The sequence below is a fragment of the Monodon monoceros genome, unplaced genomic scaffold (assembly GCF_005190385.1).
Source record: "Monodon monoceros isolate NGI ecotype Baffin Bay Population unplaced genomic scaffold, NGI_Narwhal_1 Super_Scaffold_3, whole genome shotgun sequence".
NCBI lineage: Eukaryota > Metazoa > Chordata > Mammalia > Artiodactyla > Monodontidae > Monodon > Monodon monoceros.
In genome coordinates, this window is record NW_021703780.1 from 65,870,647 (window position 1) to 65,890,291 (window position 19,645).

Genomic DNA, 19,645 nt, shown 5'->3' on the forward strand with positions numbered 1-19,645 from the left:
ATTTTTTTTTTTTTTTTTTTTTTTTTTTTTTGCGGTATGTGGGCCTCTCACTGCTGTGGCCTCTCCCGTTGAGGAGCACAGCCTTCGGACGCGCAAGCTCAGCGGCCATGGTTCATGGGCCCAGCCGCTCCGTGGCATGTGGGATCTTCCCAGACCGGGGCACAAACCCATGTCCCCTGCATCGGCAGGCGGACTCTCAACCACTGCGCCACCAGGGAAGCCCCCTCATTGTAGTTTTGATTTGCATTTCTCTAATAATTAGTGATGTTGAGCAGCTTTTCATGTGCTTTTTGGCCATCTGTATGTCTTCTTTGGAGAAATGTCTATTTAGGTCTTCTGCCCATTTTTTGGATTGAGTTGTTTGTTTCTTTAATATTGAGCTGCATGAGCTGTTTATATATTTTGGAGATTAATCCTTTGTCCGTTGATTCGTTTGCAAATATTTTCTCCCATTCTGAGGGTTGTCTTTTCGTCTTGTTTATGGTTTCCTTTGCTGTGCAAAAGCTTTGAAGTTTCATTAGGTCCCATTTGTTTATTTTTGTTTTTATTTCCATTACTCTAGGAGGTGGATCGAAAAAGATCTTGCTGTGATTTATGTCAAAGAGTGTTCTTCATGTTTTCCTCTAAGAGTTTTATAGTGTCCGGTCTCACATTTCGGTCTCGAATCCATTTTGAGTTTATTTTTGTGTATGGTGTTAGGGAGTGTTCTAATTTCATTCTTTTACATGTAGCTGTCCAGTTTTCCCAGCACCACTTATTGAAGAGACTGTCTTTTCTCCATTGTATATCTTTGCCTCCTTTGTCATAGATTAGTTGACCATAGGTGCATGGGTTTATCTCGGGGCTTTCTATCTTGTTCCATTGATCTATGTTTCTGTTTTTGTGCCAGTACCATATTGTCTTGATTACTGTAGCTTTGTAGTATAGTCTGAAGTCAGGGAGTCTAATGTAAGGTTAGATTGTTTATTTGAGATTTTTCTTGTTTCTTGAGGTAGACTTGTATAGCTATAATCTTCCCTCTTAGAACTGCTTTTGCTGCATCCCGTAGGTTTTGGATCGTCGTGTTTTCATTGTAATTTGTCTCTAGGTATTTTTTGATTTCCTCTTTGATTTCTTCAGTGATCTCTTGGTTATTTAGTAACGTATTGTTTAGCCTCCATGTGTTTGTGTTTTTTATGTTTTTTTCCCTGTAATTCATTTCTAATCTCATAGCGTTGTGGTCAGAAAAGTTGCTTGATATGATTTCAATTTTCTTAAATTTACTGAGGCTTGGTTTGTGACCCAAGATGTGATCTATCCTGGAGAATGTTCTGTGTGCACTTGAGAAGAAAGTGTAATCTGCTGTTTTTGGATGGACTGTCCTATAAATATCAATTAAATCTATCTGGTCTATTGTGTCATTTAAAGCTTGTATTTCCTTATTTATTGTCATTTTGGATGATCTGTCCATTGGTGTAAGTGAGGTGTTAAAGTCCCACACTATTGTGTTACTGTTGATTTTCTCTTTTATAGCTGTTAGCAGTTGCGTTATGTATTGAGGTGCTCCTGTGTTGGGTGCCTATATATTTATAATTGTTATATCTTCTTCTTGGATTGATCCCTTGATCATTATGTAGTGTCCTTCCTTGTCTCTTGTAACATTCTTTATTTTAAAGTCTATTTTATCTGATATGAGTATTGCTACTCCAGCTTTCTTTTGATTTCCATTTGCATGGAATATCTTTTTCCATCCCCTCACTTTCAGTCTGTATGTGTTCCTAGTTCTGAAGTGGGTCTCTTGTAGACAGCATATATATGGGTCTTGTTTTTGTATACATTCAGCAAGCCTGTGTCTTTTGGTTGGAGCATTTAATCCATTCACATTTAAGGTAATTATCGATATGTATGTTCCTATGACCATTTTCTTAATTGTTTTGGGTTTGTTTTTGTAGGTCCTTTTCTTCTCTTGTGTTTCCCACTTAGAGAAGTTCCTTTAGCATTTGTTGTAGAGCTGGTTTGATGGTGCTGAATTCTCTTAGCTTTTGCTTGTCTGTAAAGCTTTTGATTTCTCCATCGAATCTGAATGAGATCCTTGCCGGGTAAAGTAATCTTGGTTGTAGGTTCTTCCCTTTCATCACTTTAAGTATATCATGCCACTCCCTTCTGGCTTGTAGAGTTTCTGCTGAGAAGTCAGCTGTTAACCTTATGGGAGTTCCCTTGTATGTTATTTGTCATTTTTCCCTTGCTGCTTTCAATAATTTTTCTTTGTCTTTAATTTTTGCCTATTTGATTACTATGTGTCTTGGCATGTTTCTCCTTGGGTCCTGTATGAGTCCTGTATGAGTCCTGTATGGGTCCTGTATGAGTCCTGTATGGGACTCGCTGCGCTTCCTGGACTTGGGTGGCTATTTCCTTTCCCATGTAAGGGAAGTTTTTGACTCTAATCAAATATTTTCTCTGGTTCTTTGTCTCTCTCTTCTCCTTCTGGGACCCCTATAATGCGAATGTTGTTGCGTTTAATGTTGTCCCAGAGGTCTCTGAGGCTGTCTTCATTTCTTTTCATTCTTTTTTCTTTAGTCTGTTCCGCAGCAGTGAATTCCACCATTCTGTCTTCCAGGTCACTTATCCGTTCTTCTGCCTCAGTTATCCTGCTATTGATTCCTTCTAGTGTAGTTTTCATTTTAGATATTGTATTGTTCTTCTCTGTTTGTTTGTTCTTTAATTCTTCTGGGCCTTTGTTAAACATTTCTTGCATCTTCTCGATCTTTGCCTCCATTCTTTTTCCAAGGTCCTGGATCATCTTCAGTATCATTGTTCTGAATTATTTTTCTGGACGGTTGCCTATCTCCACTTCATTTAGTTGTTTTTCTGAGGTTTTATCTTGTTCCTTCATCTAGTATATAGCCCTTTGCCTTTTCATCTTGTCTGTCTTTCTGTGAATGTGGTTTTTGTTCCACACGCTTCGGGATTGTAGTTCTTCTTGCTTCTGCTGTCTCCCCTCTGGTGTGTGTGTGTGTGTCTTTGTGTGTTTATTTCCTCCTGTGTGTCTCCCTGCCAGGGGTTAGTCTAAGGGCCGTGCCCACATGATTAATTCTGCTGATTCTTGGTCAGGCAACACTTTACGGACAGGTGTCGTCTTTTAATTTAGCAGGGCAGAAGACCCTTTTCCTTCACTCTCAAGGTTGCTTTGAGAGGCTTGACTGGGATTGGCTGTGTGTTTCTTCGTGATTATAGCCTCCTTTTAGCAATCCCAATATATTAAACTGTAGAAATTAACATATTACTTAGGGGTTGAATATTTACCTTTCAGAGTGGTTCTGTTTGGTGTTCCTTTAAATAGCTAGTTCTCCCATTTCATTAAAATAGAATTTGAGTCCCAGAATTTGCTTTGTAGGAATATAGGTCCTTATTAAGGTGCAACACACCCATGATCACTCTCCTAGTATCTCTGTGTCTTAGAGGCAGAGCTTCTCTTCACTGGAGGTTGAAGCAGTGTTTCACATGGGATGAGGAGCAAATGGGGAGGTGCATTTTCTTCCTTATCAACTTTTTTCTCATGTCTGTCTATCAGTTCTGCTAAGAGCTAATTTTTTGAATCAGGGCTGCCTTCCCTGTGTTCTGAAAGGCTGTGCCCACATGGAAGTGTCTGTGTGGGTGGGTGGAACCCCTTAGAGACAAAGTTTAATTGACTGTGCTGCTGCCCCCCAAGATCAGCTTTTCCTCTGCCATTTCCCTTTGTTGCTTTTTTTTTTTTTTGCGGTACGTGGGCCTCTCACTGCTATGACCTCTCCCGTTGCGGAGCACAGGCTCCGGAAGCGCAGGCTCAGAGGCCATGGCTCACGGGCCCAGCCGCTCTGCGGCATGTGGGATCTTCCCAGACTGGGGCACGAACCCGTGTACCCTGCATCGGCAGGCAGACTCGCAACCACTGCGCCACCAGGGAAGCCCCCTTTGTTGCTTTTTTGAAGGTGATCAGTAACAGCAAAACGTGCCCCTTAAGTAGTTCGTATGGTTCTAAAGAGCTGAGAAAAGAATTCATTGTGTCCTCTATGTAAAGAAATTTAGTGGCTTATGGAAGGGAAGGAAAGAGAAAAACCAAATTTGATGGGACTTAAGAAATCCATTACTTTCCAGTTTCTTCTCTGTTATGGGCATCTGATGGCCTGGGTACTATTTTAAAGTTTCCTCTGTTTTTAAAATGTTTTGAGAAGGGAGCTGGATCAATGTCTTTCATAGTGTAATATATGTGGTTGTTGAATGTTTAATCGATGTTTGCTTCTGTCTGTCAGGAGCTTGGGGCTGAGGTTGTTTTGAAGATGTTTGTTAACTGGGGGTTTACAGGCTTTTCATTGTTATTGCTGACCTCTCAGTGATTGTTATTCTTCCATCACCACACAATTTCTTCTCTAAAATGACAGGAATTCAGATTACCTAAAGGTTCTTGCTAATTAAAAATTGTCCTCTAAAAGCCACTCCATAATCAGCCAGGCTCACTGTAAGCAAAACACTTATTAAGCAGTCGAGAATGAAACAGGGGGTTTATGCTGATTATGAACATTGACTTCCAAACACAGAGTAGTTGCTGATGAATTTTCATTATACTAATATTTAGAAATAAGTTTCACTTCTAAACCTGCTGATATTTAATTGGTTTATTACTTCCTTTCTAAAGCCTAATGAACTAAAGATATAGGTTTCCTTCAGAGACTTGGAATCTGCTTTGTCAGTGAATGGTAGCTCAGCATTAGTTATATATATATATATTTTTTTACTACTTATTTTATTTTATTTTATTTTTGGCTGCATTGGGTCTTCGTTGCTGCATGCGGGCTTTTTCTCTGGTTGTGGCAAGCGGGGGCTACTCTTCGTTGCAGTGCGCGGGCTTCTCATCGCAGTGGCTTCTCTTGTTGCGGAGCACAGGCTCTAGGCATGGGGGCTTCAGTAGTGTGGCACATGGGCTCAGTAGTTGTGGCTCGCAGGCTCTAGAGCACAGGCTCAGTAGTTTTGGTGCACGGGCTTAGTTGCTCCACGGCATGTGGGATCTTCCCGGACCAGGGCTCGAACCCGTGTCCCCTGCATTGGCAGGCGGTCTTAACCACTGCGACACCAGGGAAATCCAGCATTAGTTATATTAATATTTATTTGTGGATCACTTTTCTTCCCTGTACCTTAATGCCGTTTGTAAATGTTTTTGGAAGTGTGTTATTAATGCAAAAATTTGAATTTTATTTCAGCGGCCATGGCTCACAGGCCCAGCCGCTCTGCGGCATGTGGGATCTTCCCAGACCGGGGCACGAACCCGTGTCCCCTGCATCGGCAGGCAGACTCTCAACCACTGCGCCACCAGGGAAGCCCTAACTGAGCAGTCTTAAACTTAAATTCCAGTTTTCCAAAATTCTAAAGGATCCAGTTTGCTTTTTTTTGTTTTTGTTTCTGTTTCTGTTCGGAAGAACATAGAAATTCTGTTTCAAATTGTGTCTGGACCTTAATAAGAGATTCCAGTTCTGGAATAGTATTTGTGTTGAATAATTAGAGACTTGTGTTTCCTTCTTTTTTTTAATTTTGGGAGATGAGAGGAATTTTAGGATGACCTGATTCTGGATGTGGTTGTCTACAACAGTTTGTTTTATAAAAGATTATTTATCTTGTGCCCTTCTCCCCCACATTTTATTATTAAAAAAAAAAAACAAGTATACCAAAAAATTGAAAGAATTGTTGAATCTTCATGTTAATATTTTGCAGTATTTGCTTTATCACAAAACAGTCCGTCTAACTTTCTTTGTCTTGTTTTTTCTTTCCACTCAAGAAGAAATGACCTTGCTAATATAGTACAGTGGAGAGAGAAACAGACAGACATGCATAGTGCCTGACACATAGTAAATGTAATAGAGCTGGTTGGCAAGAGAGAGAGCGAATGTGAATGAATGAATAGGACATGCTTCTAGGTTTAGGATACAAAGAAGCAATTCCCAGCTAAATCCCTGCCATTAGGGCCTTACTGTTGGGTCAGGAGGTGAGAAACCAAAGAAGGCAAACACTTTGCCAGGTAGCTCATATGAAGCCTTTGGTGAAGGTCAGCATGGTTAGCATGGCTACTGGAGTTCTGGAGTTCAGAAGAGGGAATATGATCCCAGAAGACTGGGGCAGTTGACAAAGGCTTCTTGGAAGAAATGGAGGTGGAACTGGGCCAAGAGGTAGGGCAGAGCGTGAGAACAGAGATGTGGGCACAGGGGCATTCTGAGCCACAGGGAGCCTGAGGCTACCTATGTATTTGGGAGGAGTGACAGTGTGATAAATAGCCAGTTGCCTGTAAGCACTTTATTCAGGTGATTGGAGAGTGGACCATCTTCGTTGTAGTGCTCCAAGGCAGGGCCCACTTCTTATTCCCTGAGCACTCCCAGTTACTGCTGCTCCAGGGCTCCGCCTTTGCTGCTCACTTTGCCTGGACTCAGTCCCTCCAGATGTCTGTGTGGCTCCCTCTTCCTTCTGGCCTCTGCTCAGTGAGAACTTCCCTGTTCCCCCTCTATAAAATAACAGCTCCTTCTGGCACACACTAGCCAACTACCACCCTCTAATATACTTTTTTCTTCTTTCTACTGTGTCCCCAAAGCCTAGTACAGTGCCTGTGATTATATATACATGTATATGTATATATAGAGATATAAAGAGTTGGTGCTCAGGGAACAGTTGATGCATGAAGGAACGAACAAATGGGAATTCTGAGGTGTATAGGGCATTTGGGCAAGAAAATATCTTAAAGGGACCAAAGAAGCAGCTAAGAGAAGCTTGAGCTGGGCAGAGGGTCACCAAAATATGTCTTAGGGCCAGTGCTCTTGTGGGGAAGGTTGAGATTTGGGTATGGTTAGCCGACCTGCTTAGAAAAGCTCCCAGGGAATTCATCCTTGACATTTTCTCTTTGAAAAATTCATGCTCCTAAGTGAAGCCTTTGGTGATTCTGATGCCTCTTGTGCTCCTCCTAGGATCCCTGCAGTGGACCATGAGACGGTAATGTCCACTGAGGACCTCTGGGAGCCATGTCAGACGAATCCGCCTCAGGGAGCGATCCAGACCTGGACCCAGACGTGGAGCTGGAGGATGCGGAAGAGGAGGAGGAGGAGGAGGAGGAGGTGGCAGTGGAGGAGCATGGCAGGGGTGACGAGGAAGACCTGCTGGATGGTGAGTGACTCTAGTGAGTGACAGAGGTTGCCTTATCTTTATTCTAATAGAATTTTTGCTGAGACAACTTGGTGTTGGCAGTTGGATTTCTTAGGTCATCATCCATCATGAGAAGGCACTGGAACATAGCAACAATGAACTCATATGCTCTTCCCCAGGAAATAATTTGTTGTTCCTCTATATAAGCCTCACTTTAGTGCTGGAAGGACCTTTAGCATTCACCTTGTCTTTGATGATGTGCAGACTTAGGTCTAAAGATTTGAGACGGGAGCATGCTTGTTCAAGTCATGGAGGGAGTCAGTGGCAGAGTTCCTGTGGTGAGACAAAGAGGTGGTCTGGTGGTCACGGACCCATCAGGTGGCCACAGATAGGTGTGAGGATAACTGTGAGTTTCCTAAGTTACATTCACAATTCTGCTTCTGTGAAGATGAGGAAGTTATCTGAGGAGAGATTATTAGATGGGTTCACAACTCCAGAAAGCTTATTGTATCTCCTGCAGGGCTGCTCTGCCTCCTAGCCACTTCAAGTGACTATAAATTGCTCCTACTGGGAGAGAACTGCCCCTCTGTAGCTGGTGGACCCCTTCTGGGCTCCTATTTGGTTTGCTTGGCTCACCCTTCCTTTGTCCCCAACTTGCTGAAGTGGCATTGGACTTTTCCTTTTCATCATTAGTCTAATGTTAGGTCATCTGGCCAGCCACACAGCTTCTCAATTAATTCTAACCTTTCATGGCATAGGATTTGGTTGTTTGTAAGCTTCCTGTTGACCTAGGAATAAAGTTTTTGTCTTTTTATAACACACCAATATTCAGTTTTATACCTGAACATTGCACTAGATCGTCGTTGCTTGGATCTTCAGGAGCCTAGGAAGATGCATTCCTGCCATTCTCCAGATTCCAGGAGAATGAGCATCTGTCCTCTTCGTTTGCTGATGTTACTGTCTTCAGTTCTCATTCATCCTAACAGCTGCCCTATGGTTCAGGGATCAATTTTCTGTCATTTAAACTGTCTAGAGGTCTCTGCCCCATTTCCAGTTTACCTCTGGCAGGAAATTACCATTTCACTCCCCCACCCCCCACAGCATCTTCTGCTATCCACTGCCAGCTTGTTCAGCTGGAGTCTCCCCACAGCTAGTTCTGCAGTTCCCGTCTATAAAGTAGAATGAGTAGAAATAACAGAAGATAGTGATGTGAGGGTATATCATCAGACTGTCTTGCTTGCCTCTCATGGTTCTTTTTTTAAAAAATAAATTTATTTATTTTATTTATTTTTGTCTGCGTTGGGTCTTTGTTGCTGCGTACGGGCTTTCTCTAGTTGTGGCGAGCGGGGGCTACTCTGCGTTGCGGTGCGCGGGCTTCTCATTGCGGTGGCTTTCTTGTTGCGGAGCACGGACTCTAGGCGTGCGGGCTTCAGTAGTTGTGGCACGCAGGCTCTAGAGCACAGGCTTAGTAGTTGTGGTGCACCAACTTAGTTGCTCCATGGCATGTGGGATCTTCCCCGACCAGGGATTGAGCCTGTGTTCCCTGTATTCGCGGGTGGATTCTTAACCACTACGCCACCAGGGAAGTCTGCTACCCTTATTCTTATGGAGTTTGCAAGGAAAAGCCAGATGTCCCACTTCTTTTCCTCAGGTATTTTTTTACTTCATTACCTGTGCTGATTTCTCTGCTGTTTTCCCGGTTCTCCAGTAGGGGACTGTCCCTAGGAAATCACTGTTCTGCTTTCTGCCCTTGATTAGTTTCTGTCTTCTAGAATTTTTGTATAAATGGAGCCATATAGTATATTCATTTTCTTTCTGGGAGTCTGACTTCTTTCACTCGGCATAATTATTTTAAGATTCATCCATGTGTGGGACTTCCCTGGTGGCACAGTGGTTAAGAATCCGCCTGCCAACGCAGGGGACACAGGTTCGAGCCCTGGTCCAGGAAGATCCCGCATGCCATGGAGCAACTAAGCCCGTGTGCCACAACTACTGAGCCTGCGCTCTAGAGCCCATACACCACAACTACTGAAGCCCGCGCGCCTAGAGTCCGTGCTCCGCAACAAGAGAAGCCACCACAATGAGAAGCACGCACACTGCAATGAAGAGTAGCCCCTGCTCGCCACAACTAGAGAAAGCCTGCGAGCAGCAATGAAGACCCAATGAAGCCCAAAATAAATAAATCTATAAAAAAAAAAGATTCATCCACATGTATATATCAATTGTTCATTCGTCTTCATTGCTGAGTAGTATTCTATTGTATAGGTGTACCCCAATTTGTTTATCCATTCCCTGGGTTTCTTTCTTTTGGGGGGGAGTTCCTTTTTTTCTTTTGTTAATACAAATAAAGCCACTATGAACATTCATGTATAAGCCTTTGTATTGACATGTGCTTTTATTTTGCTTGGATAACAGATTCTGTCATCTCTATTGGCTATCCAAGTCATGGGGGACAATGGAATCAGAACTAAGAATAGAACCTGTTTATGTTTTGCTAGAGACCTCCCTTTAGATGAACCATTAACATCCAGCAAATCAGATTATTCATCTATCCGTGAACCCAAGTGACTATTCTCCAGCCCATAGACCACCGTTTATTTACAAGACTATCAGAGTAGACTTGGTCACATTCATTATCTGAAATCAAGGTCTTGTTAGAAAGGTACCTAACAGAGTCTGTTAGGAGTCAAATTTGCATAAAAAGCTATGTAGCCCAGTATTAGTGCCTAAAAGAATGGCAGGTCTCAAAAAGAGCATGGGGCACCAGGAGAACAATACAGTATGTGAGAGTGGCAAGGGAAAGGAATGCATTCAGTAATTCAGTAATATTTATCAAGCTTCTACTCTTCGGCTAGGCATGGTCATGGGCATTGGGAATACAGCGGGGGATAAAAATGCCTCTCCTCATGGGATTTTCATTTTAGTAGGTTGAGACAGATGATAAATAAGTACATAAACAGTATGTCAGAAGGTGTTAAGTGCTATGAAGAAAGGGGAACTGGGTAAGGTATGAATGTGGGATGATGCTTTTTTATGTCGACTGGTCAAGAAGGACTTTACTTGATTAGGTGACTTTTGAGTTGAGCCATGGAGGAAATAAGGGAGCTAGCCTGGTGGTTGTCTAGAGAAAGAGCATTCCAGGCAGATAGGATAACAAGAGCAAAGATCCAAAGGCAGGAGCTTTCTTGGTGTGTGGAGAAAACAGCAAGGAGCCAGGGTAGCTGAAGCAGAGTGTACCAGGCTGAGGGTGGTAGAAGAGAGGCCGTGGGGTCAGACTGTGTGGGGTCTTATTTTGTGAGGTGGGAGCCATTAGAGGGTTTAAACGGAGGAAAGATCACACTGGCTGATATGTAAGGAACAGGCTGTGAAGGAGCTGAGGGCAAAAGCAGGCAGGTCAATTAGGAGGATACTGCAAAATTCCAGGCAGGAGGGATGGTGGCTTGGTGGAGGTGGTAGAAGTAGTTGGATTCTGGATATGTTTTGAAGATGGAGCCAATAGAATTTGTTAATGAAAGGGATATAGATTGTGTCAGAGTAAGAGGGAAGGTAAGGATGGATTCCAAGTTTTTATTGAACAACTTGAAGATGCCATTTTCTAAGCTTAGGAAGATGAGGGGAGAGGTACAGATTGGGGACAGAGAGGAGTTTGGTTTTGAAGACATGTTAAGTTTGACATGTCTTATGCCTCCAAGTTGAGATGTCCAGAGGGCAGTTGACTATTAAATTGAAGTTCACGGGAGAACTCTACATTGGAGGTTAAAAAGTGGGATATATCTGTATATGAATGGTACTTAAATCACAGGACAGGATAAGATTATTCCAGGAATAAGAGAAATTAAAGAGAAGTGGTCTGAACAACTAAGCACTTGGCAGCAGAGGCGGGGAAGGAATGAGGATGATCTAGGAAAGAAGATTGAGAAGAAATGGTCACTGAGGTAATAGGAGACCCAAGAGAAAAGTGTTGTGGAAGCCAGCTAGGAAAAAAAAATCATTTCAAGGAGGAAGTGATCAACCGTGTTAGTTAAAGGCAACCAATAGTCCTGGTAGCATGAGGACTAAGAATTGACCGTTGGATTTAGCAGTGTGGGGGTCCTTGGTGGCCTTGATCAATTTCAGTGCAATGATAGGGACTCAAAGAAGAACAGGTGGAAAACAGGTTTTATCTTTTTAACTTTTTGCCAGTGGGACTGATCAGGTAGGGAGGGAGAAATTGATGGTGCAGGAGAGATTGGGGGCAGTCCACACTGGCTAAAGCCAAGCTGTAACTGTGGTCTGGGAAAGCCTTTGCCTAAGCACTTTAGTGTATGATAGAGAGAGGAACACCCCACAAGACAAGGCAACCATCTTCATCTAAATTTTGTGATCTTGGGCAAGTCCTTGATGAGCCTTTAGGTTCTTTTCCACAAAATGAAAAGTCTGCAGCCTGAATTCTGGATCTGTTGTTCTCTTGTTCTGGATGAAGACAGGGAAGAATGGGCATGTTTTTAGGAACAAAAAGGAATCACCAAAACAAAAGGGCTATGAATCAGCCGGGGGAAGCAGTTAGACCTGTGACCGAATGCACTAAGACAGGCAAGACAGTGTCAATAGCATTCTATTGCATTTCAGCATTTTGTTCTCAACATAGAGGACAAGCAGCATTCCTTAAATTACAGATTCAAGCCAGATCTTTTTTTTGGCTGTGCCACACAGCATGCGGGATCTTAGTTCCCAGACCAGGGATCAAACCCATGCCCCCTGCAGTGGAAGTGTGGAGTCCCAACCACTGGACTGCAGGAACTCCCTCAAGCCAAATCTTTTTCTTTTTATTCTGTATTTCTCTCTTCCTTCTCCTCTTCCCCAGAAACTTGTGTCCATTTTTCCTGAGACAACTTGAATATCTGTTGTTGGACTGATTTTTCGGAATAGTGTATGTCAGAGTTTAGGGTGACCTCCATGTTAGAAATGAAGTAGTGCTGATTTTGATAATTGTTCCTGTCCTCCTTTTCTGTGTGCTAGGGTTAGGGAAACAAAGGGGCAGAGAGTTTGGGTGCGCTGGGGCAGAAGATTGTTTTATAAACCTGCATCAGAAGAGCATGTCCGACATTGACCCAGTTGTTCAGAGTGACTTTTTTTTTTAATACATGTTACATTTTATTTTATTTATTTATCTTTTTTGGCTGCATCGGGTCTTAGTTGCGGCACGTGGGATCTTTGTTGCAGCATGCAGGATCTTTCGTTGTGGTACGCAGGCTCTTAATTGCAGTGTGCAGGCCTCTCTCTAGTTGTGGCGCGTGCGCTCCAGAGCACGTGGGCTCTGTAGTTTGCAGGATGCAGGCTCTTTAGTTGAGGCATGCGGGCTCAGTAGTTGCAGTGCACGGGCTTAGTTGCCCCGTGGCATGTGGGATCTTAGTTCCCCAACCAGGGGTGGAACCTGCGTCCCCTGCATTGGAACGCGGATTTTCAATCACTGGAACACCAGGGAAGTCCCCAGAGTGAATTGTAGGGCCTTTAACTTACATTCCTTCCCAACAATCCAGGGAGTGGGAGTATCTGATTGTGGTTTTAATTCGTATTTCCCTAATTACTTAAGGTGAGCTCTTTTCCACATGTTTATGATCATTTTCACTTTTGTGAAGTGCCTGAACTCATGTTTTTGACCATTTTTCTTTCTTCCACAAATTTCTTATTGATTTATAGGAATTCTGTATATCTGAATGTGAGTCTTTTTAATACACACACACACACACACACACACACACACACACAGCTTTCCCATTTATATTGCTTGATTTTTCACTCTCTTAGTTGTGTATTTTTTTGCAGTTTTATAATCTTTTTTAGATTGTATTTTTGATGATCTATAGATGTTTTAATTTTAATGAAGTCAAATTTATCATTTTTTTTCCCTTTATGTTTAGTGCTTTTTGGGCTTTGTTTAAGAAATATTTGTCTACCTCAAGGTCATGAAGATATTCTCCTGTTATCTTCTAGAAGCTTTAATGTTTCACCTTCACATTTAGGTCTAGGATCCATCTGGAATTGATTTTTTTTTTTTGCGGTACGCGGGCCTCTCACTGCTGTGGCCTCTCCCGCTGCGGAGCACAGGCTCCGGATGCGCAGGCTCAGCGGCCGTGGCTCACGGGCCCAGCCGCTCCATGGCATGTGGAATCCTCCCAGACCAGGGCACAAACCCGTGTCCCCTGCATCGGCAGGCGGACTCTCAACCACTGCACCACCAGGGAAGCCCTGGAATTGATTTTTGTGTGGTGTGAGGTAGGGGTCAAGCTTCATCACCCCCTCACCTCCACCAATATGATTATCTAATTGATCCAGTATTCTGCATTACCTTTTTGTTTTACCCTTTGTTGTAAACAAAGGCACAGTACGTATGTGGTTCTGTTTCTGAACTCTATTTTCTTCCCTCGTAACTTTCAGCGAAATGGGAGTAGAGGAGAGATTGTGCAGGGTGGTGGCTAAGAGCATGGACTCTGGAGCCAGATCAACCACCTGAGTTCAAATCCTGTCTTTACTGCTTATAGCTTTGTGAAACAAGTTTTTTCATCTGTAAAATGGGAATATATGTAGTATCATCTACTTAATAGGGCTGTTTCGAGGACTGAATGGGTAATATTTGTAACATGAATAAATCTAGCTGAAGGATAACAAGCATTGCTGGTGAGCTGGGCCCCAGTGCTTTTGGGAGCAGAGCTAGTGACTAGAGCAGTTTTGGATGGACTTGGGCGTGACTGGGCATGGGGTAGGGTCCATATCTAGCAGGGCTCATCACAGACCTGTGCTGGGACTACAGCTATTCCCCAATTGCTGTGCCTGCCCTGACTTCGGAGTTACTCAGCAACCCTCCTGAAGAGAAGGTTTTTCAGTATTGTTTTAATCATCTTCTGAAGTCTTCAAATAATCTTTGGTCCAATATAGAATGCAGAAGCATAATGTGCCGGGTTTGAATGAAGTTCCCTAAACAGCATACCAGGAGAGACAGCAGCAGCTATTAATTTTCTCTCTGCAGCTATATTGATAGGCACTACAGCTTAGCAGTTGGGCACATACTAAAATAAAAAGGAAGAAACCTAGAGAGGGCTTTCTGGACGCTAACCTTTAAGCAGAGACCCAAAAGAGAGTATAGGTTAGAATTTTCATTAGAATCTAAAACATAACTGTTAGATGAAGAAATGGGGAAAGACGGACACAGCCTCAGCCAAGGCCTAGAGACCTTGAGAACACTGTGCTTTTGAGACTAGAGAGCAGGGAGTGGAGGGTGTGTCGGTGCAGGTGTTTGGAGGGAGGTACTTGCTCGTCAGAAGGAAGGCTGGATACTAGCAATCAGAAAAAGCCTTAAGCATTTTAGATTTTATCCTAAGGGTAGAAGGAACATTTTAAGGTATTTTAGAAGATCCTGGGTGGGTGGAGACCGTGACATGATCAGATTCAGAAAGCTCTCTTTCTGCAGCAAGCAGCATGGATTGGAGGGGGAGTCATCAGAAGGCGGCAGGGTGACCCTTTGGAGGCTTGTGCCAGAATCCAGACCAGGTAGTACAGTGGTATGGAGAGAAGTAGAGTGGGATATTTAGGTAATTTCTTCAGGCACAGAATTTGTGATTGAACATGAGGAGATGAGAGGTTTTCTCCTTGATGGTGATCATATATGGTAGAGGTCTATAAAGTTTCCCTGTGGGGTGTAAGGTCCTGGTAGAGCCACTGCTGAATGCTCTTCCAGCTTAGAAATGTTGTACTTACGTTCCAGCCACTCTTTTAACCCAGAAGCAAAGACGCAGTGTGCTCTCAGATAGATGCATATTTTCTTTGCATTTTCTGTGGCCCTAAGGAAAAGATTTGTTTTATATCTAATGTGGTCAGTCAGAAAGGGCTTTACCTGTCTTTCTCTGACCAGAATTTACTCTCCAGCCTTTTGCATTCATAGAGTTAACATTTAAGGTTTCAATTAATGAGACAATTCAGGAAGTCGGTGACATGCAATCGTTTATTATTTTGCCAAGGCATGACTTTAAATGATGCTCTCTGGGGTATGGGAACTGATAATTGAGCCCTGCCCTCCACGGCATCTGCTCCTCAACCTACCTTGTTTTCTGCTCTCAAATCAGAAATTCTTATCCTCAGTAACAGTCTGAAGGGATCAGACAATCAGTTATATGTGAATGCATTTTGTGGAGGAAATGTTGTGCTGGAGGTATCTTTCTTCTCTCTTGCCTCCTGTGCTTTCCCAGAATGATATCTGATGCTCTGCTTGTGAAACCCTAGTCTTTGTGTACAGCCCTTTCTCAACTACTGAATCCTTCTGGGAATTGTGTGTGTGTGTGTGTGTGTGTGTGTGTGTGTGTGTGTGTGTTTTGTGGTCATAGCCTCAGTGCTTCAAAGCGTTCATCAGAAAAAATAAACTGAGTTGTGTTGATTTCCCCCCCCCATACAGGTTACTAGCATGCTTTTGTTTGTTCATAGGACCAGTGTTACTGTCTTCTACTCTCTTAGGTTAACAGATACAACAGTAACAAATTTTGCAAGACTATCACCTTAGTGTGTGTACCCAAGTCCTCTCTTAAATAAAAGCAGCAGAATTTGCGCTGTTGGTGTTACTCTTTCCCCATTCTCTCTTAAAAGGGACAGCATTTGTGCCCTCCTAGTTTCCTCTTGCTTGTTGTGGACACCCTTACATGGGGCCCTAGTGAAGTTTGCATGTTTTGCAAAGATTTGTATGTTATTCTGTGCTTCCATCACCATTTAAAATGGATTTTCAGGTGGGAGAGTATGGGGCTTTACTTGCCTGAGCTCCAGAGGGAAGGGCTACAATCCCCCGAAGCTGCAAGCAGGCTTGTTCTCTTCATTCCTCTCTTAAAATCTTCCCTTTGTGGGTGCAGAGGTCCTGTTAATTCTAGCCTCCTTGAGAGAGGCTGCCAGTTGGAGCCCTCAAGAAGAGCAGGAAGCCCAGCATAGATTGACATGGCCCTTGAACTAGCGCCAGCCCCGACACCTCTCTCAAGCAGTTGCAGCATCCGGTACCACTTTACTCCCTGTAGTGCTGAATGGCAGGTGGTGAAAGCACTAGCTCTTTAGTGATTCTGAAGTTTCTAGGGATAATTTGCTTGAGTTTTTAATCTATTTTTATTTCTCCCATATTTGGATCACTCATACTTTGGGAAACAAGCAAAAAATATTTCATTGCTTCTGTCTTCCCATTCATATCCCTAGCCTATTTCTTTTTTTTAATAGAGATGTAGTTGATTTGCAGTATTATATTAGTTTCAGGTATACAACACAGTGACTCAAAAATTTTATAGATTATACTCCATTTATAGTTATTATAAAATATTGGCTATATTTCCTGTACTGTACAATATATTCTTGTAGCTTATTTATTTTATTTAAGAGGCTTGTACCTCTTAATCCCCTACCCCTATCTTGCCCCTCCCCTCTTGTCTCTCCCTCCTAGTAACCGCTAGTTAGTTCTCTATATCTGTTTTTGTTTCTTTTTTGTTATATTCAGTAGTTTCTTTTATTTTTTAGATTCCACATATAAGTGATAATATATAGTGTTAGTCTTTCTCTGTCTGACTTATTTCACTAAGCATTATACCTTCCAGGTGCATCCATGTTGTTGCAAATAGCAAAATTTCATTCTTTTTTATGCCTAGCCCAGTTTTTTTTAAAGATCTGTTTATTTACTTTTAAATTTTTATTTATTTATTTTTATTTTTTGCTGTGTTGGGTCTTTGTTGCTGCACGCAGGCTTTCTCTAGTTGCAGCGAGCAAGGGCTACTCTTCGTTGTGGTGCGCGGGCTTCTCATTGTGGTGGCTTCTCTTGTTGCAGAGCACGGGCTCTAGGTGTGCAGGCTTTAGTAGTTGTGGCTCACGGGCTCTAGAGCCCAGGCTTAGCAGTTGTGGTGCACGGGCTTAGTTGCTCCGCAGCATGTGGGATCTTCCCAGACCAGGGCTCGAACCTGTGTCCCCTGCATTGGCAGGCAGATTCTTAACCACTGTGCCACCAGGGAAATCCCCTAGCCCATTTCTTTAAAAAAAAAACACACACATTACTAGGGAGTTGAGAGACCCTTGGAGAACTCTTGAGGAAACAGTGACCAGCCTGTTGTCTCTTTAGTCCCTTGGCAGAGTGTAGAAGGAAGGGCTCTCCCCACCAGGAAGCTGGCTGCAGGTTGCCAGGTGCCACAGTCACCAGGTGCCTTGGATGGTGTGTTGTTTCTCAGTGAACTGCAGTCATTTCCGGATAGGAGTTGGCTCTTTCTCCACCTTCTGTTCCTTGGGCAGCAGCAAGGTTTCTCTTCCTTAATGCGTGATGATGGCTAGTTGTGGGGTTGTTTGTGGAATTCTGGGGGATAGAAGGAATGGGGGAAATCAAGCTGAGTAGGTGATTCAGTATTCATGTTTGGCATAAAACCATAGGGTGTTAAGGATGATAGTGGATGTTTTCTTATGACTGATGGAATAATAAAGTTGAGTGATTAGAGAAAGCTGGGAAACACTTCAAGAACCAGCTCAAATTTCTCAAGTAACGATGTCAGTTTTGGCTATTTGTGGTGATGATGTTTTTCATATTTAAGTGTTCATATTTGTAAGTGTTCATATTCTGGATATACTAATCCGTTACTATTTATATTGTTAATAGCATCTAGTCTGTAGCTTATTTCTTAACGTTGCTCACAGTGCTCTTTATTGTAAAAAATATCTGTAATTTCACTTTAGTCAGTTTAAGCAATCTTTCACATTGTTTGATAGTCTTTTATTTCATGAGTGAAAAAGTGAGAGGACATAGGAAAGGCATATTTTAAAGATTGGGGTGTGGTTTTCATCAGCATCTTTGGGTTTAATTTGGATTTTTAAATTTTTGATTTTGTGAAATTATTCTAGACATTACCTTGTCTGTAAGATTTTAGTGAAGCCAAGTATTCACTTTACATTTTCTCTCATTTCTTTATATCTTATTCAGAAATTAAACTAGAATCTTTCAACATTTCAGCCTTAGTCTGTCTTTTTTCCTTTGCTCAGAAGTTCCTACTTTGTGGCTGATTTGCTGAGAACTTGGTAATTCTTGCCTGTGGTTGCAGAGATGGCCAGAAATCTTCATCATCATGCTGAGCAGAGTCAAAATTAAATCTGTCTGCAGCAGAGGGCTAGAATTTCAGATGGGCTGAAAAGAGGTGTAGTTGTGTTTACAAATGACTGTTTCTTTAGTATTTTGGCCTTGATTGTGCTATAAGCAGTGGTTCTCTACAGGGATTGATTTTGCCCCCAAGGAGACCTTTGGCAATGTATAGAGACATTTTTGGTTGTCACAACTGGGAAGATGCTACTAGAATCTAGTAGATGGCGGGGGGGGGGGTGGGGTGCTGCTGAACACCCTACAATGTACAGGAGAGCCTCCGACAGCAAAGGATTACCCAATCCCAAATGTCCACAGGGCCAAGATTGAGAACCCCTGTGCAGTCTTGGTATCTTTTACAAATGATTTGCAGTTGTTCCCCAGCCCTGTGAGAGCTAAGTGGAAAGCCTGGCCCTTTCTTTTCTTCATGTTTTAGGTTGTTTAATAAGTTAGTTAGAGTGATATCGGTCCCCTTGCTCTCAGATCTCACTTTAAAAGATGTGTTTAATTTAGAATTCTCTAGTGACTTTTAGCATTAATGGCGTGAAGAGTTATTTCTTCCCAAGGAGCAACTATGATGAGAATTTTTTTCCCTCTCAAACTGGCTTCTATGACTATTTTGAAGGTGAGTCACATTTTGGTTTGTGTGAGTTTTTAACTTTTTAAGGCTTATTGGCAAATATATTGGCTTGTCATGACATATATTGAGTCAGGGAAAGCTCGGTCCACAGAGAACATCAATATGCGCTCATAAACAATGATATATTGAAGATATTGAACATAAACATACTGAATAGGAACTGGTATACTTCAGTGGATTTTTTATTCATATGTGTTTTTCTCTAGTGGCAGTTTTTTTTAATAGAAACAAGCTCATTTTGAAAAATTCAACATATATTTATTGAGCATCTGTTAGACAGCTGGCATTTTTGTTAGGCTTGAGGGATATAGTGGAGAATGAGATGGAAAGAATCCCTGCCTTCAAGGAGCTACAGTCTAAAAGGAGAGGTTCTTGATAAGAACCCTGTAAATAATAAAGAAAGGGAATAAGCCCCAGGGGTTGGGAGGAAGGGCCTATTTTAGCCAGTGTGTTGGTTGTGGCAGTGGTGCTAAGGCTCTCTGAGGATGTAGCATCTATGCTTCAAAGAATCAACTTATGGTTTTGCTTTTACTCTTTAAAGTATGCTTTCCTCTGCTTTTTATTGTTTTCTTCCTACTGCTTTCTTTGGGTTTAGTTTCCTGTTCTTTTTCTAATTTTTTGAAAAGAAAATTTATTTACATCATTGATTTTCACTCTCTGTTTTTGTTTTTTTTTTTTGCGGTACGCGGGCCTCTCCTGTTGGGGAGCACAGGCTCCGGACGCACAGGCTCAGCGGCCATGGCTCACGGGCCCAGCCGCTCCGC

At 42.5% G+C, this 19,645-nt stretch overlaps 1 protein-coding gene across 3 annotated transcripts in view; it reads left to right on the forward strand.

Moving 5' to 3' along the window:
- Positions 1-19,645, forward strand: part of RAD54L2 (RAD54 like 2) — an 88,079-nt gene that overhangs the window by 31,540 nt on the left and 36,894 nt on the right. For all 3 annotated transcript variants that reach the window (XM_029244049.1, XM_029244051.1, XM_029244050.1), the window contains one exon: positions 6,960-7,155. In XM_029244049.1, coding sequence (XP_029099882.1) covers positions 7,014-7,155 — 142 coding nt within the window. In that variant the 5' untranslated portion in view covers positions 6,960-7,013. The remainder of the gene's footprint in view (positions 1-6,959; positions 7,156-19,645) is intronic.